Source organism: Sapajus apella, unplaced genomic scaffold (assembly GCF_009761245.1).
Source record: "Sapajus apella isolate SASKATOON/1434 unplaced genomic scaffold, GSC_monkey_1.0 scaffold94, whole genome shotgun sequence".
Taxonomy (NCBI): domain Eukaryota; kingdom Metazoa; phylum Chordata; class Mammalia; order Primates; family Cebidae; genus Sapajus; species Sapajus apella.
The window spans coordinates 2994954-3022821 of record NW_022437034.1 but is presented as its reverse complement, the minus strand read 5'-3'; the positions used below and the strand labels follow the sequence as shown (position 1 = coordinate 3022821).

The window sequence follows — 27868 nt, the reverse complement described above, 5'->3', positions numbered from 1 at the left end:
AATCTACAGTTAAACTGGCTCCAACTTGCCTAGCTCTTCACAATGTCAGATTTCATCCACTCACTCATTCCACAACCGGGAGTGCCTACCACATACCAAGCCCTGATCTGGCTGGAGGATGTAGGGTACAAGTCTCTGTCCCCTGACCACTCAAAGGCTGGTGGGTGAGGGGAGATGCAAGCCAAGTCTATCACGCTGTTCGAGAGTGATCGACTTAGGCTGCGCAGCAATAATAATCTTTTCTCTGGGCTTGAAACTGCCAATCAAGTAGAGCTGACTCGCTGGGACGCAAGCTGGCTCTCCACCCACGGGGCCGGCCTCAGGGAAGCCCCTCCCACGGGGCCTTCGGAGAGGCAGTTCCCCCCACGGCCTCCCGGGGGCGCTGCGGGGGGGGGGCCCTGGAGTGCGGCGCTGGGGCCGCCCGCCACGCTCACTCGCTCGCACTCACTCGCGGGAGGCTTCCCCGCGCCGGCCGCGTCCCGCCCGCTCCCCGGCACCAGAAGTTCCCCTGTGAGTCCCACGGCGACATGGGCGTCCCCACGGCCCCGGAGGCCGGCAGCTGCCGCTGGCGCTGGGTATTCCTGCTCTTTGCTCTCTTCCTGGCTGCGTCCCGAGGTAAGGTTGGGGAGGCGGGGCACTGGGGAAGAGCTGGGAGAAAACAGCAGACCAGCGTGGGAACTGCGGGATGGGAGCGTCCTGGGAGTCCTCTCAGCCTGCGTGACCGTGCACCCCACTCTACCCACCGCCCAGAGGCTGCTGGGACCCCTGGCCAGGGCGCAGTGGCAACTGCCAAGTGCCCCAGCTAGGCATTGGGCACATCTGCATGCTCTGACAGCTGCCCAAGTGGCAGGCAAGGCTGTACCCTGAGGGCTGCCTGTCCAACCCTTCCCTGAACAGAGAACCCTGGGGCACAGGTAGCTTCTGCAGAGGAGGAGAGGCACAGGGTGGGGGAGGTCAGTGTGTTCTAGTGGACGTCACTAGCTTTTGACAGCCGGCATCCAGACTGACTCTCAAGTCTCAGGGCTCCAGCGTCTCAGAGCACACAGAGGATGTGGTATGCTCAGGCAGTGCCCCATGCCCTGGCAATGCCCCTGACTGAGCCTTGGCGAGCACTGGTCACAGTGAGTCCACTTTCAGACACAGGAAGAACTGCCCACCTGGTCCCTATTCTAAGGGTCTGATGGCCCAGGAATAAGTGGTCAGCTGATTCCTACCATCCTAGCAAGGCTGCCACTCAGAGGCCAGTGTGGGGCACTGAAGAGGGCGTGGGACACTCTCCAGCTCAGCCACGAGCCCCTTCTGGGTCCCTGGATAACTTATGGCATCTCTCTGGCCTCAGTTTCCTTGGCTTAAACACAGAAACCCACATAGGGAAGCACCACTTTCTCCATCCAAAGTCCAGATTCTCATGTCAGCATGTTCATATATAGTATCCTGGCCTGAACGCAGGGACTCCCGGGCTGGGGGCAGAGGCCCTGGTACCCATGGCCTGGTGCCTGGTTCTTCCCTACCCAGAGCTGAAGAGGCTGGATCTCTTCAAAGAGCCTGTGGAACCAAACTTTATGGGGAGGACCCAGGGAAAGCATGAGTCATGCAGGGACTCAGAAGGAGGCAGGAGGGGGGTGGAGGGCTTGGCAGAGGGACCCAATGGGCGGGATTGGAAGAGAAGGAGAAGGGGATGGGATAAGAGGATAAGAGGGAGAGGAGGAGGCTGAACCTGGAAGATACCTCAGAAACAAGCTGGGTGCCCCCAGGCTGCAGGCTGTCTCAACACTGGGGGGCTGGCCTGGGCCTCTGAGGAGGAGGAGGGCTCCACATCCCACAGACACAGCTGCCTAAGACCCAGGGTGATGCTCCTCAAGGTGACAGCCAGAGGGAAGTGGAGAAAAGGAGGTGAGTGGGTAGTCTTAGCACCAAGGCCATGGCTGAAGGCAGGGCATGGCTTCCAGAAGGAGCAGGGGATGGCGGCAGGCAGGCAAGCCAGCATCCCACCTGTCATGGGCCACCTGCCCTGCCCTGCCCTTTCAGGTGATCCTGTGAGGCCCATCCTGCTTTCTTGCTCACTTCCTGCCCTCACTTGGCTGGGTTACCCTCTGTTCAGCAGCCCCAGTTTGGGAAACAGTTCCAGAGAACCAGGGCACAGGGACCAGCTTGTGGAGCACCCAGTAGCAGAAAGGCCATGAGAGGAGCTCAGGACGCTTCCCCCTATATTGCTTACACGGCCAGGGGCCTTTACTCCCAAAGGTCTTGGCTACTCAAACAGCATGGTACACGAAAGGGCCATCTCTTCCTGGGCCCAGCATAGGGAGATGAGTTAGGCTTGATGCAGCTTTCCACAGAAAGGAGCCAGAAGTATTTGAATTGCTCTGGGACTCAGTATTCTGAACTGTCATATGGACACACTATAATAGGTATTCACCCAACTCCCTAGGACAGTGTGCACCGAGGGAGAGAGCAGAGGGGAGGCCTGGTGGCAGGCGTGGTCAGCAGGATCTGTACGCTGAGATGGCTCACCAGCCTGCCGAGGTGCTAGGTTGCCCTGGGTGTGACTGTCCAAGGTCAAAGCCTTTATGCCTGGGAAGGTGAGATAGAGTGGCTGGGGCCAGCCTGTTCTCCAGTTCTTGGGGTTGGGCCAGCTCTAAGGAGAATGGTAGTGATGAATGTGGTGTTCAGAAGTCCAGGAAACACCAAAGATACCCCTTTCCTGGGCCTGACTCAGGATGAGATGGGAGGAGGGGAACACTATGGACCAGGACCCAGCAGACCTCAAGGGTGGCAGAGCCTCTTCTTCCCCACAGACATTCCCAGGACCTGTGGCAAGTACTGTCCTTGCCCTGTCCTCACAGGCTGACTCAGGAGTCCCAACCTCTGGGACTAGCACATTCAAGTTCACTGGGGTGCGCTGGGGCTAGGGACGAGAGACCCATCTTCCCCTTGACAGCAAACCAGGCTGCAGGGTCTTGTTGAGCAACTTGGTGCTGCAAACCTCTGACACAGCAATGGTCAGCTCTTAGGAAATCCACAACCCACTGCCCAGAGGCTCCAGAGTAGAGAGGAACAGGCTCGAGGCCAGTCCCTGGCATGAAGGGGCATCTACCCAATGCCAGGGGATACCAAGGGCCAGCAATACTGGGAGCCCCTTGCTGAGCTGTACTGGTTGTTCATGTTTCCTCCCAAGCAGGGCAAAGGTTCTGCTGGGGTCTGCCCTTCCTGGGAGAGGGTAGTCCAGGCAGGAGTGTGCTGCTGAGAAGCTCAAGGGGCCACCTCCCTATCTGCACACAGTGCATGGGGTCTTAGGATTGAGCAGATGGAAGGAAGAAAGAGGTCCTCAAGGAGGACCTGCTGGCAGTGACTGAGCCCCACATACCAAGCTTGAGGCCCCAGGCTTTAGCCAACCAATGATGCAGGGTCAGTCTGGTCTCCCAGGGTAGGGTAAGCCAGGGATCAGCCCTGTGGCTTTCAGTGGTCCCATGGATGCCCTTAGCAGCAGTCCTGGCATGCCTGTGTACAGCCAAGCCAGGGACCTGAACGCCAGGGCTTCTGTACAGCCCCCCACTTAACTCTTGGGCTTTGTGAGTCACTCAGACCTCAGTTCAAATCCCAAGATACCCATTTACTGCACTGTGACATTGGACAAGTTATTCCGTATCCCTGAGAAAGTTCCCCTATCTCTAAAATAGGGATGAAGACACCACCTCCCTTGGAGGGCCACTGTGAAGAGCCAACGAACGAACACTTAGCACCCGCTGCTCGTGAATACTGTGTAACATTATGGTATTTCTTGGCTTCTGCAGGCCACAAGCCACTGGCTTTCTATCTAAGCTGTTTGCTGCCTATGAGGCCTTATGGAGTGCCCAGGGCCTGGGAAGGCATTGGTGAGCTTCACTGGGACTAGATTCTCCTAAGCCTGGAGTGTGAATGGTGCATGGGCTAGATCCAGCTACCTGTGAGCTCCTATAGGCCCTCATAGTCTGCAATGCCCATGGAGGTGCCTGCAGGTTCTCCTCTTAAAGTTGTCCAGAGACAGGGACATTGCAACTTGAAGGCAAGCCTGATCTTGGGTTTGCTTATCTTGGTGGGATCTTCCTTACATCTGATCTTTTTACATCCAGTCCATTCACTTTGGCTGGCCATCCCCAAAGACAAAGAAAGAGCATCCCCAGTGAGGTTGCTCTGCTACTTACCAAGCCAAGCAAGCCCATTCCTTTAACCTTTCTCTGCTGTTCACTCATCATGGGAACACAAACACACACTTCCCCTTTGTCTGTGCAAGGGACAGGTTGGGTGACATGGTCTCAGCGAGGCTGGCCACCCCCACCCCCCTCTGAAGGGTAATTCCATGACGGTGTTTCCCGAGCTTCAGTCATTTGCTTAACACCTTTGTGATTTCTGCAGTGTCTGCCTTTCATCGTATTTACTTTTTTTTTTTCTTTAAATCTATTCATTCTTTTATTTGAGTATGTAGACTTTTAAAAGGAAACTTTATATTGCTGTCATTAATGGAAAGCCAGTATCACTCGTCATAAATAGAACAAAAGCATAAAAGTACGTAACAGGAAATCCATATAAGGGTATTAAATTCTAGTTGGAAACTTTAGCCTGGGGAGGCTCTGAGTCTGAAAATTGCTGCTGTCCCGCAAAAAATTATTATAAAATAAAATTTAAAAAGAAAAGGAGATTAGAGTGAGAGATGTTTTAGAGACGTATTAGCATCAAACTGGGACTTTCTCTTTGATGTGATCAGGACTGAAAGACTTGAAAAGGGAATAACCTCTTCTGTATATGATTCAGTGTTATTTAATATAAAACCAAAAGTAAAACTATCTTTGTGACAGACGTGGCCGGGTAAGCTGGGCTTTCATTGGTCATGACATCTGTCCATCTTCAGGAAGGAGGTGGGGCCTCCAGTCAGTCCTCAGCTACCTCTAGTTTCTAGAAAGTAGTCAGATGGCACCACACCTCTGGAGGCTAACTACCAGGGTTCAAATCCTGGCACTATCACTTATTAGTTGTGAGGCTTTAGGCAAGCTACTAATCTCTCTGTGCTTCCATTTTCTCATCTGAAAAATGAAGATGATACTAGTACCTACCTCATAGGATGGAAGGATTACATAAACTAATCCATGTGAAAGTGTTTAGAATGAGGTCGGGCATGGTGGCTTATACCTGTAATCCCAGCACTTTGGGAGGCTGAGGTGGGAGGATCTCTTGAAGCCAGGAGTTTCCAGCCAGGAGACCAGCCTGGACAACATAACGAGACCCCATTGCTACAAAAAATTTAAAAATTACCTGGGCGTGGTGGCATGTGTCTATAGTCCCAGCTAGTTGGGAGGCAGGGGTGGGAGGATGGGAGGATGGCTTGAGCCTAGGAGTTCGAGGTTACAGTGTGCTGTGATCTCACTGCCACTGCATTCCAACCTGGGTGAAGAACAAACCCTATCTTTCTAAAGAAAAGCAACAAACAGCTGGGCGCGGTGGCTCACACCTGTAATACCAGCACTGGGAGAGGCTGAGGCGGGTGGATCACATGAGGTCAGGAGTTCAAGACCAGCCTGGCCAACACGGTGAAACCCTGTCTCTACTAAAAATATAAAAATTAGCCAGGCATGGTGGCAGGCACCTGTAATCCCAGGTACTTGGGAGGCTGAGGCAGGAGAATCGCTTGAACCTGGGAGATGGAGGTTGCAGTGAGCCGAGATTGCACCACTGCACTCCAGCTGGGCCATAAGTGAGACATTCTCAAAAACAAAACAAAACAAACAAACAACAACAAAAACCCAACCAACCAAACAGGTACTTAGAATGATGCCCAGTACAGAGTAGTAGGGGTCAAAAAGACTTGAGCTGGACCCTGAGGATGTGTTCACCGCATAGAAGCATGAGGGTAGCTGGCTGGAGCGGAGAGCCTGGGCTGCACACAGTCCTCCTCCAAAAGGGCCTGGGGAGTCTGGGAGGGCGTCATCCACAGAAGCATCCACAGGCCAGGACCTCTGGCCAGCTGCCCAGGCCCTCCCTGGGGAGGTATGCTAGCCTCCAGCTCCAGCCCTGGATGCACAGACGCTTTCCCAAGGTGCTGGAAGTGCCGCTTCCTCCAATAGAGCCTGGCTTCCCCTTCCCAGCCCCGTTGGTCTGATGTGAATGGATACTTCCTGCGGGGGCAGGTATCAATAAACACATCTGAGATGCCCTTTGTCCTCACTGGCCAAAAAGCCCCAGGGCAGACTTGCTGCTTCAGGCCCTCAGTCTTTGCCTTTCGAAGACGCTTCCTTTCTTAGCCCTGGCAGACCCAGTCCTGATTGGTCCCTGCCTCTGTTTCCCTCTGCATCTTGATAAAGACAGAACTTAGACTTTTCCTACAGCCCCAGTCCCAGCCTGTGGACCATCCTGGGGGATGGGGCCTGGCAGGGAGCTGGAAACAGGTCCCATTCTCTTTGAGATGTCCTGTGAGACCAAGGACGGGACCTTTTGCCAACACCGGCAGGCAATTAATAACTGTTTACTTGACAACCCGTAGCAGCTGGTCAGAGTTCAGCTATTTGGGTGGGGCCTCCTAGGCTCAACTAACCAAGCTTGGGTCCCACCTCCAAAGACTGGGCCGTTGCCTTGGCGACTGTGGGCTAAGCTCACGCCCCGTCAGGAAAAATACTCAGGCCTGTCCACACCCACACACACCCTTCCCGTGCACACCCACAGGGGTCACCCGGGCCTGCTGGGTGGAGAGGGGTGAAGGTCACAAAACTGGCATCCTGAGGAGATGACAACAAGAGCTCCCTTCCCTCCCTTGAACTGGGACAGAAACATCTGAGGGTGCCACAGCTAGACAGCACAGGCGCAGGCCCAAGTTCTGGGCAGACGTCACTGATGGAACTTTGCATTCCCACAGCCTCCCTGCCTGGGCCTGGCTGATGTTAGGACCTTGGTAAATATTTGTGGAATGAAAGAATGATGTTTTCAGCTTGGGTCTAAGGCATAGAAGGGACATTGCATGGAGGGCGTGGAGGTCAGTGCACGGTCAGGGCATTCTCTGTAAATAGCTGAAGGATGAGGCATCAGCCTCGCCTGCCCACTGGTGGGTTCTAGAGAGGTTGGGGGCTCTTCCTGTCTACAGGGCTGGCCTGTTTAAGGTGTGAATCTCAGCTCACCCACACAGGGCTGTGTGGCCTTGGGCAAGTCACTTGACTTCTCTGAGTCTGTTTCCTTATCTTTAAAACGGGGATGATACCACCTATATTGGGGTGTTAATGAGAATTAGATGAGACAGGTATAAGATGCTCAGCAAGTGCCTAGCACATAATACATGGTCATAAGACAGCCTTGGCCGGGCGCAGTGGCTCACGCCTGTAATCCCAGCACTTTGGGAGGCTGAGGCGGGCAGATCACAAGGTCAAGAGATCAAGACCATCTTGGTCAACATGGTGAAACCTCGTCTCTACTAAAAATACAAAAATTAGCTGGGCAAGGGGGCAAGTGCCTGTAGCCCTACCTGCCCGGGAGGCTGAGGCAGGAGAATTGCTTGAACCCAGGAGGCAGAGGTTGTAATGAGCTGAGATAGCACCACTGCATTCCAGCCTGACAACAGAGTGAGACTCCGTCTCAAAAAAAAAAAAAAGACAGTTCTTCTCTCCTGCCCTCAGGATTTCAGAGTTGGAGGGGGCCTCAGGAACCTGGGACAGCCCTCAGGTTAAGATGAAGAAAGGGAAGCTCAGAGAAGGGCGGGACCTGCCCAGGGGCACACAACAAGGGCACAGCTAAGTGGACACTGAGGCCCAAGGACCTTGCAGCCCCAGCCAGAGTTTTACTCTTGAGACTCAGGCTTTCCCAGGTTCATGGTGTTCTTCCTGCAGGTGCCCCTGCCTCCTTACCTAGTGGCAGGTGGCAGGTGGGGGGTGCTGGGTTTTGACAGCAGCACAGGGACTGGACAGTTCCCACCTGGCACATGCTCAGCCCAGGCCCCGGGTCATTTTCCTGTCCCACATGCTCTCGGCCACCCTGGAGCCAGGGGCCTTCCTCCCCACCCACTTTCCCCGGTCTCTGACAATGACCCAGGTGTCTGAAAGGGTCTGTTCCTGACAATAAGCAACATCCTCTCGCCAAAGCATTATAATTTTAGTCAGGCTGCACAGACGCCCTGACAACACGCGTGCACGTGCACAGGCGTGGAGGCCGAGGGGTGCATGCAGGCCCTTCTGTGTGGCTGTGTGCTGCCTCTCCCCCAGTGCCAGGCCTTCGAGTGTCCTCCCAAGGACAGGCTGCTGTCTCCTAAGGTGTGTGTGCTGGTGGTACATAAATACCACCAGAGCTGGCCCTGGAGTTGAATTCAGCTCCCAGCCTGGGGTGGCTCTGGGGTAGGAGGCGATGTCAGCTGGCCTTGGCCCAGCTGGAGTCTCAGACACAGTAAACGGGATGTTTCCTGGCCCTCCCTCCCTCCCCAGGACAAAACCCTTGGTCCTCTCCTGTTCAGCCCTCTTGCCTGAAACTGAACATCCTCCCCTGCTGCCCAAACTTGAATCCTAAGGCAACTTCTCCTTTTCTCTAAACGGGAACAGGTCCTTTGGGACCTATGGGATGGGTGGCCAGTGTGTGGGGGATGGGGAGGTGTGGGGGATGGGGAGGTGTGGGGGATTGAGCAATGCCCACTCTCAGGCCCTCCCTGAACTCTGCTTCTCTCTGTGGCCCCCCTTGTGTCTCAAGGAAGTTGCCTCCAGGGCTGAACATCCCTTCCCCACTGCTGCGGGTGCTACGGGTACAATCCGGGGGTCATTAGACCCTGATGGCTCCCAGCCTGGTGCCCTGCCCCACCTTGCTCACAGGGACACAGGTGAGATGCTTGCTTTGGCCACTACTTCTACTCTGCCTGCCCTGCCCCACCCGCCCTGCCTGCAGCCCCGCCTCTGCTGAGCCAGCCCTTCAGGCAGCCCCCGAGGTGTGTGTGCTGGTGGTAAATGAATACCACCAGAGCTGACCCTGGAGCTGAATTCAGCTCCCAACCTGGGATGGCTCTGGGGTCGGAGCGAAGTCAGGCAAAGGGAGAAAGGGGCAGAAGCTGGGGGAGGTGTTGGTGGGACCTGCCACACGGCCTGCTGGGGAAGGGGGCAGCACAGGGCCCACTCTTGGGGCGGGATTTGGTTCTTCCTGGGAGCACGTGGGAGAGCCCTTTCCCTAGGTCCTCCCTACTTCTGTTTCCTGGCTGAGCCATAATTTTGCAGCTGCACCCACTCCTCTCAGGTGTGACGGGGAAGTCCAGGCCAGCACAGACAAAACCAGGGGCAGAGCCAAGCTTCCTAGGGCTCCTTTTCCACTGAGCCTGCTGCCAGGGGTAAGGGCAATGGGTTAGCAATCAGGGGAGAGTTGGCTAGTCCCTGTACTGCCAGGCTTCCCCTGGGGACTGTGGGTGGATCGTCTCTTCTCTGAGTCTGCGAGTCAGATTTGTAGCATAATGGGTTTGGGCAGTAGAGTCCCAGGCCAGCTAGCCCAAGGAGCCACACTCATTCATCACAAACTCAAATATCCATGGGGCCAAGAAACCAGGGTGAGAGAGTGGTTTTTGAGAGGTGGAATTATTGGGGAATAGTAGGGACTGTGGCAAACTGGTGTGCCGGTGTCCCCCAAAAGCTGCTACTGAGCTCCAGCTGACAGTTGCCCTGTGGGAAAGCTGGTTTTGCATTATCTTCTGACTTTCTAAGGAGAGCTGGAGATCAGAATTTTCATGTCAGATTCCTAGTTCTTAAATGTTGCAATGTCAAGAAAATTAAGATTTTGAGGATCAAATGAAATATGTGTGAAGGTTAGATGTGGCCTGTAGGCTTCCAGTTTCTGGACGTTTTTCTTTTTTTTTTTTTGAGACGGAGTTTCACTCTTGTTACCCAGGCTGGAGTGCAATGGCGCAATCTCGGCTCACCGCAACCTCCGCGTCCTGGGTTCAGGCAATTCTCCTGCCTCAGCCTCCTGAGTACCTGGGATTACAGGCACGCACCACCATGCCCAGCTAATTTTTTGTAGTTTTAGTAGAGACGGGGTTTCACCATGTTGACCAGGATGGTCTAGATCTCTTGACCTCGTGATCCACCCGCCTCGGCCTCCCAAAGTACTGGGATTACAGGCGTGAGCCACCGCGCCCGGCCTGTTTTTCATCAGTATAGTGTCTACATGCCTGAGTTTAATTCTGACTCTAGGACTTGCTTGCTGGGTGATCATCAGTGAGTTACATAACCCTTCTGTGCCTTAATTTCTTCATCAGTGAAATGGGAATAAAAACAGTAACTTGGCTCGGCACGGTGGCTCACGCCTATAATCCCAGCTCTTTGGGAGGCCGAGGCAGGTAGATCACGAGGTCAGGGGTTCGAGACCAGCCTGGCCTACATGGTGAAATCCCGTCTCTACTAAAATACAAAAAATTAGCCAGGCATGTTGGTGTGCACCTGTAGTCCCAGCTACTTGGGAGGCTGAGGCAGGAGAATTGCTTGAACCCAGGAGGTGGAGGTTGCAGTGAGCCAAGATTGTGCTACTGCACTCCAGCCTGGGCAACAGAGCGAGACTCCATCTCAAAAAAACCAAAAACCCCAAAAAGCAATACCTATTACAGCATTGTTAGATATGTCCATGAAGCCCTTAGCATAGTGCACAATACATGCTGTGTCTTCTTCTTATTACGGTTCTACCGAGATCCTGCGTTACTGAAGTCCCCTCTGCTCCAGGCTTTGAGCTCATACCCTCTGGAACTCTGGAACTTCAATCCAACCACTTTCCCTTTCTGGGTCTCTGTGTTTCTGCCTGAAAAGAAGACCTGCATCTTGCCAAAGAAGTTCTGAAATCTCTGCTCACCCTGACAATGACTTTCCAAAAATCTGGGGCTCCGAGACTTGGCTCTCTCTTATATGTGGGCAGAGCGAATGTGTATCTGTCTTCCTCACCCTCCAGGGCCTAAAACTCCGCTCCTGCAGACATGCTGTTTGGGGCTTTGCTGCCTTCGGAGACTTTCCTATAAATACAAGTACCCCGGGATCAGATCACAAGTTATTAGTCATTCACACCTTAGCAGGAAAGACTTTAAGATGGCTTCTCCATCCCAGTGTGCTTCTCGCTCCTAGTAGGGGCTTCTTGACGTGCTGAATGAATTAGAGGCCTGTCTAGCTCCCAAGCACCAAGCACGGACTACTCTCATGGCACTTACAGAACACTTCATGTAAATTATTACTAACCCTTGCCTCAAGTCTGCCAGGGAGATGTTCTCATTTCTGTTTTATAGTGAGGAGTCGGGGCTCAGCATCTAAGTGGCTCACAGCTACTGGTCTAATGCAGGCTGGCCTCCCTCTTGACTGAGCAAGCTTTCAGCTCTTCCAGTGGGTCTAAGCCTGCTGCCGAGGGGCCTGGGCATTAAGGGCAGGGAAGGGGCATCTGAAGGAGGATGTGGTGATATCTTGGTTCTGGGCAATGCCCCTGGCTGGGGCAATGAAGAGGATATATCAGTTTGGATTCCGTACATAGTTCTAACCTTCCTTCCCTCTCTGCTCAACTCACAGCAGCCTGAGATGGCATTTAAAATAAAAATACCTCTGGCCAGATGGGGTGGGTCACACTTGTAATCCCAACACTTTGAGAGGTCAAGGTAGGAGAACTGCTTGAAGCCAAGAGTTCAAGACCAGCCTGGGCAACATAGGGACCCTGTCTCTACAGAAAATAAAAATAAGTTAACCTGATATGGTGGCATGCACCTGGACTCTCAGCTGCTTGGGAGGCTGAGCTGGGAGGACTGTTTGAGCCCAAAAGTTTGAGGTTACAGTGAGCTATGATTATGCCACTGCACCGTAGTCTGGGCAACAGAGGGAGACCCGGTCTCAAAAACAAATAAATAAAAATAGGCCGGGCAGGGTGGCTCATGCCTGTAATCCCAGCACTTTGGGAGGCTGAGGCGGGCAGATCATGAAGTCAAGAAATCGAGACCATCCTGGCCAACATGGTGAAACCCTGCCTCTACTAAAAATACAAAAATTAGCTGGACATGGTGGCACGTGCCTGTGGTCTCAGCTACTCAGAAGGCTGAGGTGGAAGAATCTCTTGAATCCAGGAGGCGGAGGTTGCAGTGAGCCGAGATTGCACCACCGCACTCCAGCCTGGCAACAGAGCAAGACTCCATCTCAAAAATAAATAAATAAATAAATAAATAAAATAAAATAAAAATAATACTAATGTATAATAATTGTAGCTATCCCTCAGATGTCTGTTGAGGGCATTACAGCTCATGTCTCGTGTTCTCGTCTTTCCCTCACCCAGTCCTCTCACAGCCCTGGGTTATGGCCAATAATTTTGTCATTGCACAGATGAGGAAACTGAGGTTCATGCAGCTAGACAGAAACATGGCTGCTGGCCCATATTCTGTTTTCAAAAGCTCATGCTTTCGAGGGTCAACCCAATTAAATGCTGGAGGACTGGGATAAGGCAAAGTGGACCGGGGATTGCTTCATTTGCTTAGTGAAAAAAACAAACAGAACTAAATGTTCTAAGGTTGGCTGGGATTAAGTGCATGGATGAGATGACCTTTGATGTCTTCTCTGTCCTGGTCCCTCAGACACTTTGGGTTTTCCCATTTTAACACTCCCTTGCCTAGGACACCTTTTTACTGGTTGGAATCCTATCTATGCACCAAGTCCAAAGACCCTCCCTCCTTTAGTAAGTCCCTGAGTGTCCCCAGAAGGCTGTTTTCTCCCTCCTCTAAGTGCTCTGAGGGCTGGCACTGGATTGCCTTTGCCATGGGGTTCTGCTGTTGTGAATGCAGGCCTAGTCTGCTCAACGGGAGGCCATGTATTCAGCATGCAGGTGAGATGCAGCACCCGGCCCAGGCCGTGCACACCAGCTGTAAGGGCAGGGAAGGGGCATCTGATGCTCTTGCTGCTCCCTGGTAAGGAGATGGGAAATCATGTTCAGTCCTAGGAGTGGGAAGGGGCAGAGCGGTTGACGGCCTCTACTGAGCGGCCAAGGACAAGGAGCTGCTGTTCCAAATAGCCTTTCTGCTCCCCAACCTGCCTCCCACCTAACAGGCTGGGTGCACACTCTACTGGGAAGAGAGACACACCCACCTGCATCGCTGTCCTCTAAGTCTCTCCCTGCCTTGTCCAGCATCCAGGGTCACCCCTAGTTGGGGAAGCTTCTGTGGCTCCCCCACAACAACCTAGAATGGAGTGGGGTTCATGAACAAATGCAGAAGCTGGCCAGGTGTGGTGGCTCATGTCTGTAATCCCAGCACTTTGGGAGGCCGAGGCGGGCAGATCGCAAGGCCAGGAGTTTGAAACCAGCCTGGCCAACAGGGTGAAACCCCGTCTCTACTAAAAATACAAAAATTAGCTGGGTATGATGGCGCACTCCTGTAATCCCAGCTACTCAGGAAGCTGAGGCAGGACAATCGCTTGAACTCAGGAGGCGGAGGTTGCAGTGAGCCAAGATAGTGCCACTGTACTCCAGCCTGGGCACAAAGCGAGACTCTGTCTCAAAAAACAAAAAAACAAAACAAAAAAAAACAACCAAAACCCAAAAAACAAATGCAGAAGCCAGGCTTGGGGAAGTCAACCAACGTGTCCCGGGCCTGTGGCTGGGGAGTAGCTACGGCCGAGGTTCTCCCTGCTCTGGGAGCACCAGGAGTAGTGCTGGCTCAGGCAGGTGACAGGGCTCTCCTCTCTTTGAGCAGGTCCGGTGGCAGCCTTCAAGGTCGCCACGCCGTATTCCCTGTACGTTTGTCCCGAGGGGCAGAACGTCACCCTCACCTGCAGGCTTTTGGGCCCTGTGGACAAAGGGCATGATGTGACCTTCTACAAGACGTGGTACCGCAGCTCGAGGGGCGAGGTGCAGACCTGCTCAGAGCGCCGGCCCATCCGCAACCTCACGTTCCAGGACCTTCACCTGCACCACGGAGGTCACCAGGCTGCCAACACCAGCCATGACCTGGCCCAGCGCCATGGGCTGGAGTCGGCCTCTGACCACCACGGCAACTTCTCCATCACCATGCACAACTTGACCCTGCTGGACAATGGCCTCTACTGCTGCCTGGTGGTGGAGATCAGGCACCACCACTGGGAGCACAGGGTTCACGGTGCCATGGAGCTGCAGGTGCAGACAGGTGAGGGCATCCTGCACATGGCAGCTGGGGAGTGTGCAAGGCTCCTGTCCGATGGTGTGACCATGCTGACACTGCTGGGCAGAGTGTGAGGCTGCATGGGTAACACTGGCACTCCAGGGAGTGTGTGGGTGAGATGGGTGGCCAAGGGTGCGTAGAGTGTGGGTGTGTAGTTAGCTGGAGTGGGGAGAGGGAGGGTGTACCTGGCTCCATCTGTGACAGTGAGACTTTTTCATGTGTGAGACTGTATGTACCTGGACTGGGAGTGTGCCTGCTCATGATGACATAGTGGCTGCCATGGGTATAGGCATCAGTGGGACTGATTGGTGCCCTGGGGCATGACTCAGTAGATGGCTGAATGGCTGTTGGGAATATATTTGTGTGTGTGTGTCTGTCTGCCTGTCTGTTCAGGTGAGAGTGCAAGGGCCCATGGTTCAGACAGAGGTGTGGGTGCCGGCGGGTACCCACATGCACCTGGGGGTGGCATGAGAATGGGCAGGGTTAGAACATGCCAGGGTACGTGTGTGGGTGCACATGTGTGCAGGCTGCCACTGGGCCAACACTGCCAAGTAGGCACTAGCGTGAGAACCTGCAGCAGGAGGGGGACGCTGGCCTGGACAAGCCTCCCTGGCCACCTAGGCCTGACACCCACCTAAAGGCCCTTCTGTTTGTTCCCACAGGCAAAGACGCACCATCCAACTGCATGGCGTACCCATCCTCCTCCCAGGAGAGTGAAAGTAAGGCACCATCCCCTTGCCCCTGCTGGGCTCTCTGTTCTCTTCTGTCCTCATCCTGCACCCAGACCCTGTTTGGAACTCTGGCCTCGTCAACCCCCGGTCCTCCTCCTCTGCTGCTGCAATCCTTTCTGCTTCCTCCTCGAGGCGGTCTCCAGAAGCGCATTCCCCTTCCATCTGCTCTGGAGTCTCTGCTCTTCTTGACTCCCTGGAGTGGCTGCGCCTTGGCAGTGACCTTTGGTCAGGGGAAGTGCCTCACCACAGGTACTGGGTGCCCCAGGCAGCTAAGTGCTGCTCTGCCCACCAGCCTCCTACAACTTGGGAAGGCTGGGGGTTCTCTTGGCCTAGGATTCAACTACTTCAGATTTCTGTGTTCCGTGTTTCTGTGTTCTTCAGGTGTTCTGTGTTGTAGGGGAGGGAGGAGGAAGAGGCTCAGGAAGGGGAACAGAACTACCTTTCCTGAGTTCCTACTGTGTGCCGGGCACTGGACTAAGTCCTTTTAAGTGTTATTATCTCAGGAATTTTTTCTTTTTTTTTTTTTTTTTTTGAGACACAGTTTCACTCTGTCCCCCAGGCTGGAGTGCAATGGCTTGATCTGGCCTTACTGCAACCTCCGCCTCCCGGAATCAAGCAATTCTCCTGCCTCAGCCTCCCGAGGAGCTGGGATTACAGGCATGCGCCACCATGCCTGGCTAATTTTTGTATTTTTAGTAGAGAGGGGTTTCACCATGTTGGCCAGGCTGGTCTCAAACTACTGACAAGTGATTTGCCTGCCTGAGGCTCCCAAAGTGCTGGGATTATAGGTGTGAGCCACCACGCCTGGCCTCACTGATTTTTTTTTTTTTTTTTTTTTTTGAGAAAGAATCTCGCTCTGTCACTCAGGCTGGAGTGCAGTGGCACAATCACAGCTCACTGCAGCCTCTAACTTCTGGACTCAAGTGATCCTTCTGCTTCATTCTCCCAGGTAGTTGGGACTACAGGCATGGACCACAGTGCCTGATGAATTTTTAAAAATTATTTTTGGGGTTAGGCATGGTGACTCATGCCTGTAATCTCAGCACTTTAGGAGGCTGAGGCAGGCAGGTCACTTGAGGCCAGGAGTTCAAGACCAGCCTGGCCAACATGGTGAACCCCTGTCTCTACTAAAAATACAAAAATTAGCCAGGCATGGTGGCGGGCATCTGTAATGCCAGCTACTTGGGAGGCTGAGACATAACAGTTGCTTGAACCTGGGAGGCAGAAGCTGCAGCGAGCCGAGAAGCACCACTACGCTCCAGCCTGGGCGACAGAGCGAGACTCTGTCTCAAAAAAAAAAATCATTTTTGGTAGAGATGGATTCTATGTGGTCCAGGCTGGCCTTGAACTCCTGGGGTCAAGTGATCCTCCCATCTTGGCCTCCAAAGTGCTGGGATTACAGGCGTGAGCCACCATGCCTAGCCTCAGGGAATTCTTTTTTTTTTTTGAGAGGAAGTTTTGCTCTTGTTGCCCAGGCTGGAGTGCAGTGGCGCAATCTTGGCTCACTGCAACCTCTGCCTCCTGGGTTCAAGAGATTCTCCTGTCTCAGCCTCCTGTGTAGCTGGGATTACAGGCACTCACCACCATGCCGGGCTGATTTTTGTATTTTTAGTAGACAGGGTTTCACTATGTTGGCCAGGCTGGTCTCGAACTCCTGACCTCAGGTAATCTGCCTGCCTCAGCCTCCCTAAGTGCTGGGATTACAGGCGTGAGCCACTGTGCCCGGTACCTCAGGGAATTCTTGTAAGAACTCTATGAAGTAGGGATCACTATCTTCTTTGTTTTCATGGAAAGAGAGTCCCAGACATATACACTAACTTGCCCAAACTCACATAGCCCAGAGCAGCATAGCTGGGATCTGGCTGCTGGCCTGCTTAGCTCTGCTTACTCACCTTCTTCCCAGCTTAGGGCAATCCAGTGGGTAGCAGGCATCCCCCAGTGCCTGCTCAGAGAGGTGCCCCACACGGTAAGGGGGCACTGCGCTAAGGGTGCCTGGCACTGAGAGGTTGGGTGAGAATACCCAGCAGCTTGGAGACAGAATGCAAGGGCACCTCCCTCTTCTGAGAAGATGTCTTGGCTTTCACAGCCCTCTATACCCAGTATATGTCAGGCATCCAGTGTGGACCAGCCCCTGCTAGGCCCTGGAGATACCAAGGCATCCAGGAGGACATGCACAAGGACCTAAGCTGGAATGGGGAACAGTTAAACCGTGGCCCCAACCAAACCCCAAGTCAAAGGCTGCAGTGACTTTTCACTCAGACTACCCTTTTTTCAAACCAACCAACAGGCCAAGAACAAAATCAGAACATGCATTTTGGTCTGAGCCATGTTGGCCAGGCTGGTCTCGAATTCCTGGGCTCAAGTGATCCACCTGCCTTGGCTTCCCCAAGTGCTGGTATTACAGGATTGAGCCACTGTGCCCAGCCCCAGCCCCAGCCTCTTAATGTTATCCTTGGGAAGTGAGAGTGTAGCTTGACTATGAAATAACATGAAAGTACAAGTTGGCCTGAGGCAAGGGAATGAGACTAGAGAAGTTGGTGCCCAAGGAGCTCCCGCATTGCTGAGGAGCCGTGGTTTCTTGGTAAGCTCAGAGAAGGGGGCCAGGCAGCTCATCTCCTTGTGGACCTCTTCCCATCCCCCAAACACAGCAGAATGTGCTGTCTGCTTTCACCCAGCATCCTTCCTGGGAAACCAGGCAGCCCAACGCTTAGCCGCGGAACTCCCTCCTCCACATATCCCCGTGGGCTACCAGGCAGGCCCCAGACAAAGGCTGCCTGAGCAGGCTAGGCCCCTCCCATCCCACTCTGCTGTGTCAGGGCCTGGCACACTCCTCAGTGTGGTGACGGCAGCTACCTCTGCCAGCACCTGATCACCTTCCCAGGATAAGCCTGGCTCTGAGTGGTGAGTGAGCATGCCTGCCCTCTGTGAGTGCCAGCCCAGGCATGGCCATGCTTGGGGGAGGGGGTGGGGAACCGTAGCATGGCTGAGCTCGCAGAGATGCCTATGGCTTCAGAGAACAGCTGGACCCACAGACCTGTCCCCAAACCTCTGCACCCCATTGCCCCAGTCTCAACTCAGCCCAGGGGGTAAGGAAGTGAAATTACGCCACAGAGGGGAAATCTCTACCTAGGGACACAAGTTAGGCAGGGATATCTGGCCAAGCCCACCTTCCAAAGGCAGATAGGGAACAGGAATCAGTGAGCATCTGGCAAAGCTCACAAAATGCTGCTTACTAACCGTCCAGAGGAGACCTGCTTTGATCACTAGAAGGGAGCGCTTTGCAACCAGCTTCTCAAATATTGCCCACGATAAGGTCCTTTGATGGTTTTGAAATACTGAGGTGTCTGGGTTATAGAATGTCTTCACTTTCAATATTCCACGTCAAAATGCAGCCTTGCTAAGATCTGCAGGGAACCTGCTGTAATGTAGAGCGGAACTTGCTATGTAATTAGCATAGCAACTGTTCCTGTACCAGTGGGTGCTTCTAAAGTGCCTGAAAACAGTTTGTACTCATTTGCGGTATGAACAAACCTCCTGAAAGCTTGTTTACACCATCGGATTGTGGAGCAAAACACACACAGCCATTATTCCCAAACAAACAGCGCAAAGGCAGCATTTAGACCACAGCCCATCTACCTCTCAAAGCCCTTTGGGGCGAAGTTGACACTGCGACAAGGTATCCCAGCCCATCTTTTGGCCCCGGGAAAGGCTAAAATTGGGAAGGAAATGAGTTTGTGTTGGTTGTAGTTCTGAGGGCACGTCTGCTCCCAGCTAAACTCCTGCAGTCAGCAGATGGCCTGAAATAAATCAAACCTCCCCATGCTGCTGCGACGGCGAAGCGCTACAACCTTTTTGGAGGGCAATTTAGCAATAGACTAAAAGAAAATGCACATACTCTTTGGCTCAGCACTTTGACCGCTAGGAATTTACTTACAGATGTACTTGCCAATGAGCCAGGATGCATGCACAAGTTCATTGCTACATTATTAGTTATGCTGAAAATGGAAACAACCTGTCTACCCATAGGGGACTGTGTCAATAAATTTAGTGGGAGCGATGTGATAAAAGCCCAAACAGAATGGGGTAGGTGAGACAAAGAGCTGTCCAAGCTGGTGGGAAAAGCATTGCCATATGATCGTGTATCTGCTGTATGTTCAGGGAACATAACTAGGACCACAACACGAAGGCCGCAGACAGTGATGATCTCTTTGGAGGGGGTCTTGGTACAAGGGGAGGAGGAGATTGGAATATTTTTTAAACTTGTCCTTTTTTGGTAATTTATTAAGTTTCAAATTGAAAAAACATTGGATAAGGATTCACGTTTTTCTAGGTCTCACCCCAGATGTTTTCCCTGTGACTTACGTGGTGAGATCAAGGGGTGGTGGGTTCCAGAGGCCTCATCCCAGAGCTAAGGGGTCTCTGGGGTGAGCTGGGGCTTTTTATCTATTATGGTAAAACATACATAATGTTAAAGTTGCCACTTCAACCATTTTAAACCACCAGTTCAGTGGCATTAATTACATTCATGATGTGTAATCGTCACCGCTATCTATTTTCTAAACTTTTCATTGCTTAGGCTTCTTTTGACCTTGAACTCTGTGGCGTGGGGTATGCAAAGGCCCTGCTTTCCCTTTTCAGGGTATAACCGGTAGCCAAGAGTAGACCAGTTGTCCCTTGTGGGCCGGGATGAGGACTCAGTTCCCTCTCTTGTATGAAGCTGACTCAGCTGTAGGTGACAGGCCTTGCTTCTGTGTGCTCCAGGTGCACATGGCAGCAGGCATGGGACTCTCTTTGAAAGGAGAGCCCCATATCTTCCATGCTTCTGCAGGTCGCTGGGGGTCTAGCTGTGGGACTCTGGGGGCGGGTCCCCCTGCTGCCTAGCCTTCCCTCCCCTCTCTGTGTCTCACTTTCCCCTCGGAGGAGCAGTGAGAATGGGGCTTCACCTTGGCTACCTCTCTGCCCTTTCAGACATCACGGCTGCAGCCCTGGCTACGGGTGCCTGCATTGTCGGAATCCTCTGCCTCCCCCTCATCCTGCTCCTGGTCTACAAGCAAAGGCAGGCGGCCTCCAACCGCCGTGAGTATCCCTAGCTGCCTGGGGTGGGTGGACGGTGTGAGTAACCTGCTCCAGCCCCCAGCTCAGCCTCTGGGGTTGGCAAAGGCATGATGCAGGCACAATTCCTTTCCATTTGCGAGTTGGGAGCTGCTGCACTTTGCCAGGAGCTGGGCGAAACGGCCGAGAAACAGGCGGCATGCCATTTCCAGGGGCCCGAGTGCCCACCCGCCTTTTTGGCTCCCAGGCAGGGCTGGCTCTGCACTCAATACAGGTCTTCTGAATGATCATACAGAGTGGCTCAAGTTGCTGTAGAAAAATGCTGCCACTCGGAGATCCTTGGGAGATCTGCTTTAAGGTATGGGTGTGCTTGTTTTGTAATTTGCAGCAATTGTTGGGACAAAAAATGACCTTTGGAGTGTCAGAAGTGGATAGGGTCTTAGAGATAACGTAGCTCAACCCTTTCTTTTTCCAGATGAGAAAGCTAAGAACAGTGGGGTTACGTAACTGACCAAATGTTACATGACTTAGTGAGTGGCAGAGCTAGGACTCGATCTCAGAGCTTTCAATGCATGCACTTTCCAGGGAGTAGAAGTCCACCAGATAACAAAAATGCTCTCACTTATTCCTCATTACCACTCCAAGAATTTGGTCCTACCATTGTCCCCATTTTACAGATGAGCAAATGGAGGCACAGAGGGTTAAGTAACTTGCCTAAGGAACCACACAGCAAATAAGTGGTGGGGCTGGACTTTAAGTCATGGGCACAGACATCTTTTACCTCCCACCCTCCCAGTCCAGGTGACAGTGCCCCTTGCCTGGTACCTGACCCCGCCCATGAGTCTTGGTGTTAGTCTGAGTCCTCCAAGAAGAAGCTAGGGAGTTTTTTGTCCTTGTCTCCCCTCCCTGGTCTCTTCCCTTCTGCCTGGTTAGAGAAGTAACTGAGAAAGGATTGCTCTGGCACCAGGTTTTTGGCTCACACCTGATTTCCTGTGGCCGGCCCTTAACAACTTCCATCCCTCCCTCCCCTCATTCCTGGGGTCCCTACATGGAGCCCCACAGTGGGTCGCTCGGGGGCTGTGGCCACCTCACCTTTGCTCTCAGAACTCCCCTGATGCTCTCCTGGAACTCACCACAACCTACCTGCAGGAATACCCATGGCTGGGGGTGGATAGGGTCAGGTAAAAGGCTTGGAACAGAAGAGGAACCCCAGGCAGCAGGGCAGGGGGAGTAGGTATTGCTGTGCCCTGGTGGAAGGCTGGCTCTGAGAGTGTGCTCAGGAATAAGGCTCTCTCAGGAAAAAAAGAAAAGGATAGGGCTGGGAGCCTTGAGGAGGGCAGCTTGCTGCAGAGGCCAACAGGTGTGGATTCCCATCCTGCTTTAGGCGGAGCCTCACTTTCCCCTGCTCTAAAATGGTACCAACAACCCTCACCCCAAAGGGTGGTGGGGAGAACGAGATGAGGGAATACCCATGTGCACCCCCACAAAGCCTGGCCCACGAGTCGACCGTAAACAATAGCCACGATTCGAGTCGATTTCAGGAACTTTTGGGTAACTTCCCTGTGTTTGTTCTGTTGTTGTGCCCCTCCCCCGCCATCTGTTTCCCCATCCTCATCAGTAAGGCTCCTTAAAACGAGAAGCATCTGTGGGAGGACATGGGGTGCTGCGCAAAAGAGGGAAGTTGGGGTCACTGCACCTAGCTGGTGGCCAGTTTTGGGGGTGGGGTGTCCCAAGACTGGGCAAGTGTCAGCAACTTGGATGAGAAGCAGAAAGTAAGTGAAATGGCTGGGACGTGACGGGGGACTCGCACCTTGTAAGATTTCTCTGCGAGATGTTCCCTTGAATGCCACCCTATTAGCCAATGTAGGGGATGGGGCAGAGAGGACCAGGAGCCCTCTGATTAGGAATGGACCTTATACCTCCCATCCAGTAGGTCATGGCTAAAACCAGAACCGGGCAAATGTTCAAACCAAGTGACATCAGCTAGCAAATTCAGGAGCCAGACCTTTGGTCAATACTTAAATCCTGAAGGTCTGACGCTGTGTAAGTCAAGTCATAGGAGAAAGCGCTGGCTGCCTTTGGCTTCCTGATGGCAAACAGCGCTCTTACATGCTTGGAAAATGCAGATAGAGTTTCATTTATCAATCGTCAAAATGGGTCCTTCATGGAGGCCCCATCTGCTAGACAGACACGCAGATCACTGCTGGACAGTGCCCGTGTGAACAGAAATGGAGTCTGGGGCTGGGCAGGGCCCTCCTGGGCTCACTCCTGTTCCCTGCAGGGCATCTGCCAGCAGAGGCAGGGATGTTGTGTGGGGAAGCCTTCCCTTTCGTGACCAGCTTCTCTGTCTGTCTGTCCCTAGGTGCCCAGGAGCTGGTGCGGATGGACAGGTAAGGGCCATGGAAATCTTCTTGAGAAAACTTCCCAGGCCAGTTGTCCAGGAGGAGATACTTCTGTGCAGTAGGGCCCCTGTTTAGCTGCCTAGTGCAGCTGTTCAGAGTCTCTGCCATCTGCTGCTGAAGGCTGCACATCTGTGCGGATTGGCTGTTCTCCTGCCACCCCCACCCAGTGGGCTGAGCTCTGATTCTGTCAGATGTGTCATGCACCCACCTTCAGGTCTCAGTGGTCAGCCTGCGCCAGGAAAGGGACAGAGAGGAAGCAGCTGATCTGGAGCAGACAGTGAAACATGCAAAGGAGGCCAGCAGGCCCAGTCCCAGCCACACCCCTGGAGCTGCGCCTCCTGCCCGCAGAGAACTCCAGGAAGAAAGCCTGTCTGCAACCCAGCTAGCATCTCAGGTTGCAGCGGTCTTCAGAAGTTATCCCACTCCCAACCGGGAAAAGAAGAGAACCCCTTCCCTCAGCTCAAGACAGGCTTTGGGGATGTTCGATCCTCATGCAATCAACTCTACTGACCAAAGAGAAACTTGTCCCCAAATTCCTGAGGCTGAAGTCCTGGTTCTGATTTTCGGCTTCCTAGCCATGCCCGGGGCTGACGGTCAGACCATGGGGAGGAGCTGGGGTCTGCTCTGGTGGGCCCTGATGCCCTCGGCTCAGGGCAGGTGGGCAGGTGCAGCTCGTGGCCATTGCTCTGTGGGTCTGGCTTCTGCCTTCTTGCTTGGGGATGGGGATGTAGGTGAGAGGAAGGAAAGAGAGAAAAGCCGCAGGGAGAGAGGGCAGAGCTCATACTCCAGGCAGCACAGATGACCTTCCATTCTGATTCTGTGGCAGCAACACTCAAGGGATAGAAAACCCTGGCTTTGAGGCCTCATCACCCACCCAGGGAATACCCGAAGTCAAGGTCAGGCACCCGCTGTCCTATGTGGCCCAGCGGCAGCCTTCGGAGTCTGGGCGGCATCTGCTTTCGGAGCCTGGCACCCCCCTGTCTCCTCCTGGTCCCGGGGACGTCTTCTTCCCATCCCTGGGTAAGTGTTTTCTGATCTTCACAGCACCATGACCTGTAAGGTCATGGCCCCATGGCCTGCAGGGTGTCAGCCTCACTCCCCACCCTCCCTGGGGAGTTCTACAGCCTCATGGAGTGGGGTTGAGGGGTGAGGGACAGAGGAGCTCCCATTCACTTTGCTTCTCCTTTTTCTTTTTTGCAGACCCTGTCCCTGACTCCCCAAACTTTGAGGTCATCTAGACCAGCTGGGGGACAGTGGGCCATTGTGACTGGGTCTGGGGCAGGTGGTTCGAGCCAGAGCTGGCTCTGTGAGTGGCCTCCTTGGCCTTGGGCCTGGTTCCCTCCCTCCTGCTCTAGGCCCAGATGCTGCGACATCCCAGAAGCCCAGACCCTCAACCCCTCTGGATGCTACATGGGGATGTTGGATGGCTCAGCCCCTGTTCCAAGGATGTTGGTGTGCTGAGATTCTCCCCTACAGACATGAAATTCACCAGCTACAGATGCCAAATGACTTACATCCTAAGAAGTCTAGAAGGTCCAGCCTTGCAGCAGCCTCTCACTCTGAGACATGAGCCTTGGGATGTAGCAGCATCAATGGGACGAAATGGACACTGGGCCACCCTCCCAGGCATGAGACACAGGACATGGGTGGAGAGACTCCTTCCCCATGGCTGCCTTGGCTCCCCCATCTTGTCTGAGGCTGCTCTTCAGTCAGACTCCCTCTGTGTACCATGGTGGCTCTGGGACCAGGCCTGCCTGACCAGTGGCCATTGCCACCTTCCCCAGCTGCCTCCTACCAGCAGTTTCTCTGATGACCTGTCAACAGGTTAGCCAATCTGGGGCTTCCACTGCCTGCATTCCGGTCCCCAGAGCTCAGTGGTCCTAAAACAGGAAGTACATCTTGGGGCATGGTGGCTACTGTGAGCAAATGGTGTCTTGGGCAATCTGAGGCCAGGCCAGATGTTGCATCACTCACCGGAGATGGCGGTGAGGGAGGTGGGTGGGGCCTTCTAGGAAGGTGAGAGTAGGGGGCACCTGTCCCCGCCCTCCCCATCCCCTATTCTTGCTGTTCATTGTGGGCCATAGCAAGGGTGCCACAGAATATCTTGTCCACCCTGGGACACGTCTGAGTTTGAAGTGGGATGCTATTAAAAACTACATGGGGCAACAGGTGCAAACCCTGTGGATGGATTGTAAGAGCCAGTTAAATCCGCACTCTGCTGCTCCTCCCACACTCCCACCTTCCACTCCATATACTAAGTCTGGTGGAGTCTTCATGGCAGAGAGACCCGGCCAGGTGGGGGTGATGTTCTCCCATCTCCCGCTTGCAGGCATGCCCTGGATTTGTTTTTATACACGTAGGCAAGGATAGTCCTTTGTGGAATTGTGAATGAAGGATTTTAAAGCAGGGGAGGAGAGTGGGAGGCATCTCTGCACACTCTGGGAGTAAAACAGGGAAGGCAGTGTCTGAGCATGGGGACAGGGGAGGTGGGGCTGGGCAGACCCTCTCTAGCATTGAGCTGGGCATGGGTGCTGAAAGCCAGGATTTGGGGCTAGGCAAGGGGCCAGCAGGCAGGGAGATGTCCACCGAATTGCTTGGAGGGTCAAGGGGATGGGAAGGGGCAGCAACTCTAGGCTGTCTGGCAGCAGTGAGCCCTGGGCCTGTGACTACAGCCAGGGAGCCCCACCGGCACACATGGCCCTGCCTCCAAGTCCCCCACTTAGGCCCAAAGGAATGGGCCACTGAGGGCCTCCTGCTATGCCTGGGCTGGGCTGGGGGCCTTGAGGAGAAAGTAAACACAGGCCTGGAGATGGGACTGACACTTCAGGTGGCCAGAACACCCAAACCCTGGCTTCTCCTTTGTCCCTGGGCAGAGAGGGGGGACCCCTTCTTTTATTTCCTCTGTCACCATTGATGCTTGATGCCAGCTGCCACAGGAAGAGGGTGCTGGCTGGGTACAGTGGCAGACACCTGTCATCCCAGCACTTTGCAGGGCTGAGGTGGGAGGATCGCTTAAGCCCAGGTGTTCGAGGCTGCTGTGAGCCGTGTTCAAGCCACCGCATTCCAGCCCGAGGGACGGAGCAACACCTTGCCTCAAAACGAATTTTAAAAAGAAAGAATGAAGGAAAGAGAGTGTGTTTTTGACAATTTGCAGGGCAGGAGTGGGGATGAGATGCCTGCTCCCCCTGGAGTCGAAGGACAAGCCCACAGCCCAGATTCTGGTTCCCCTAACTCAGGAAAAGCGTGCCCTGTCCTTTAGGGAGGCTGGCCTGGTCCCAGCACTCAGCTTCTGACCTCGAGGCAGAGAAAACTTCTAAGAATTTGGCTGCCAGACCCCAGGCCTAGCTGCTGCTATGTGGAGAGGGAGGCGGCCCGCAGTAGAGCAGCCGCCACACTTCCTCCCCAGCTTCCTCTGGTGCGGCCCTGCCCTCTCTTCTCTGGACCCTTTCACAGCTGAACGCATCTGGGCTTCGTGGTTTCCTGTTTTCAGTGAAATTTACTTTGAGCTCCCAGTTCCATTGTCATCCATGGTCACAGGCCCTGCCTGCAGTGTGCTAGGGACACCATGCCTGCTGCTGCCAGGGAGGGGCAGGCTGCTGAGTCGCCTGGGATGGTGGTGCCCCTGATGCCAGCCCTGGTGGCTATGGGCTGGGGTGCACAGGAGAGCTGGGTGCGAGAACATGGCGCCTCCAAGGGGTGGGAGGAGCACTAGGGCCTGGGGAAGGGCGGGGCTGGGGCAGGAGGCTCCTAGAGCGCTGGATTCTTGGCCCGGTGCTTTTAAGAAAAAATTCAAGGCCGGGCGCGCGGTGGCTCACGCCTATAATCCCAGCACTTTGGGAGGCCGAGGCGGGTGGATCACGAGGTCAAGAGATCGAGACCATCCTGGTCAACATGGTGAAACCCCGTCTCTACTAAAAATACAAAAAATTAGCTGGGCATGGTGGCACGTGCCTGTAATCCCAGCTACTCAGGAGGCTGAGGCAGGAGAATTGCCTGAACCCAGGAGGCGGAGGTTGCGGTGAGCCGAGATCGTGCCATTGCACTCCAGCCTGGGTAACAAGAGCAAAACTCCGTCTCAAAAAAAAAAAAAAAAAAAAAAAATTCAGTGTTAGGAGATCAATCGGGAATTAGGAGCCATCTTACCTATCTCCCGACATTCACATTTTAATAGAGACTTCCTGCCTTTCTTTCCTCGCAGGGAGAGGCTGAGGGAATGGAATTGGAAGCACCATTAAGAGTGGTTTGCTGACGCAGCCAGGGCTGCTCGGCACTCCCTAAAAACACACCATGGAGGCCACTGGTGTCTGCTGGTGGGCAGGCTGGCCCTGCCTGGGGGAGTCCGTGGCAATGGGCACTGGGGTGGGCATGTGGGAGCCCTGGGACTGCTTTTCAAAGACTCCTGCCTGGTTGGAGCTCCTGCTCCATGCAGCAGCCAGGGCCTGGGCAGAGGGGCTGATGCCTGGCCTTCTTCAGGGGGTACTCCTCGGTGGGTAGACTTGGAAGGATCAGTGGGGCGGGGGGCTGCAGTTGGTACACCACCCTGTACCAACTTGGCCCCTGGGGTCCTGTGTCATGAATGAGGCCCTCTTGGGTGTTGGTTGGGGCACCCCAGGGCTGGCCTGACTGTGCTGGGGGCTGGGGAACCGCAATGGGCAAAAGAGGAACTGGGGTTGCTAACCAGGACGCTGGGAACAAAGGCCTCTTGAAGCACAGCCACAGCCCAGCTGAGCATGGGGTCCAGCCCACAGACAGCACAGGCCACCCGGCCCATTCCCTGGGCATTCCCTGCTTTGCAGTGCTGCTTCTCTTCACCTCGTGGATGCTACGTTGCCCTAACTATCCTGTGAATTCCGGGAGGGCAGGGTCCAGTTACAGCCTGGCTTTGGACCTTGCTGCAAGGCTGATAACTGACACATACATAGCTTCTGGGTCATGCGCTGCCCCAGATGCCAGGTTCTGTTCTTAGAACCTCTCTCAGTGGGTGGGGCCCCCTCTGACTTTCCATCAGCTCCAGCTCCTAGCAGCTTTGTGTGGGACTGGTGGGAACTCCTCAATAACAATAGTGCCCTCACCTTGTACATCGCCGGACAAACACTTGTGCAGTCCATGGGACAGACATTTTTTTTTCGTAATTCTCATCTATTGTTACGGCTTTCTGGAATATGTCAAGAGGGATTCTGAATGATCGATATAGCTTAGTGAGAAAGTGACAAGATAGATAGCAGTGTCCGCCTCAGGCACAGGAGAGGGAGGTGGCCACGTGTGTGCTGTCTCTTGGCCCTTTCTGTTATAATACTTGGTGCTAGCCGGGCGCGGTGGCTCAAGCCTGTAATCCCAGCACTTTGGGAGGCCGAGGCGGGTGGATCACGAGGTCAAGAGATCGAGACCATCCTGGTCAACATGGTGAAACCCCGTCTCTACTAAAAATACAAAAAATTAGCTGGGCATGGTGGTGCATGCCTGTAATCCCAGCTACTCAGGAGGCTGAGGCAGGAGAATTGCCTGAACCCAGGAGGCGGAGGTTGCGGTGAGCCGAGATCGCGCCATTGCACTCCAGCCTG

General features: G+C 54.0%; 2 protein-coding genes and 1 pseudogene across 11 annotated transcripts in view; 2 read left to right on the top strand and 1 right to left on the bottom strand.

The window, feature by feature from the left end:
- CDH23 (cadherin related 23) overlaps window positions 1-27868 on the bottom strand; it is a 418948-nt gene that overhangs the window by 42176 nt on the left and 348904 nt on the right. The window lies entirely within an intron of this gene.
- VSIR (V-set immunoregulatory receptor) lies at window positions 160-24483 on the top strand. Of its 4 annotated transcripts, XM_032256278.1 has the most exons (8): window positions 160-615; window positions 8692-8818; window positions 13679-14107; window positions 14785-14841; window positions 19822-19929; window positions 22268-22295; window positions 23134-23327; window positions 23508-24475. In XM_032256278.1, the coding sequence occupies exons 1-8, from the start codon at window positions 175-177 to the stop codon at window positions 23543-23545; spliced, it is 1422 nt and encodes a 473-aa protein (XP_032112169.1). In that variant the 5' UTR covers window positions 160-174; the 3' UTR covers window positions 23546-24475. The 4 variants fall into 4 exon arrangements, with proteins under 4 accessions (XP_032112169.1, XP_032112168.1, XP_032112171.1 ...); XM_032256280.1 differs by lacking the exon at window positions 8692-8818 and having other exon boundaries at window positions 382-615; window positions 23508-24483; XM_032256277.1 differs by lacking the exons at window positions 19822-19929; window positions 22268-22295; window positions 23134-23327; window positions 23508-24475 and having other exon boundaries at window positions 14785-15405.
- LOC116535375 lies at window positions 23633-24475 on the top strand (annotated as a pseudogene). The gene has a single exon (XR_004262174.1). The product of XR_004262174.1 is annotated as an uncharacterized LOC116535375 (transcript).

Coding starts and splice junctions, on each gene's coding strand:
- VSIR (XM_032256277.1), top strand. CDS start 175: ATGCAAGCCAAGTCTATCACGCTGTTCGAGAGTGATCGACTTAGGCTG. Junction 616..8,691: donor CTTCCTGGCTGCGTCCCGAG/GTAAGGTTGGGG, acceptor TTGTGTCTCAAG/GAAGTTGCCTCCAGGGCTGA. Junction 14,108..14,784: donor GGAGCTGCAGGTGCAGACAG/GTGAGGGCATCC, acceptor TTGTTCCCACAG/GCAAAGACGCACCATCCAAC.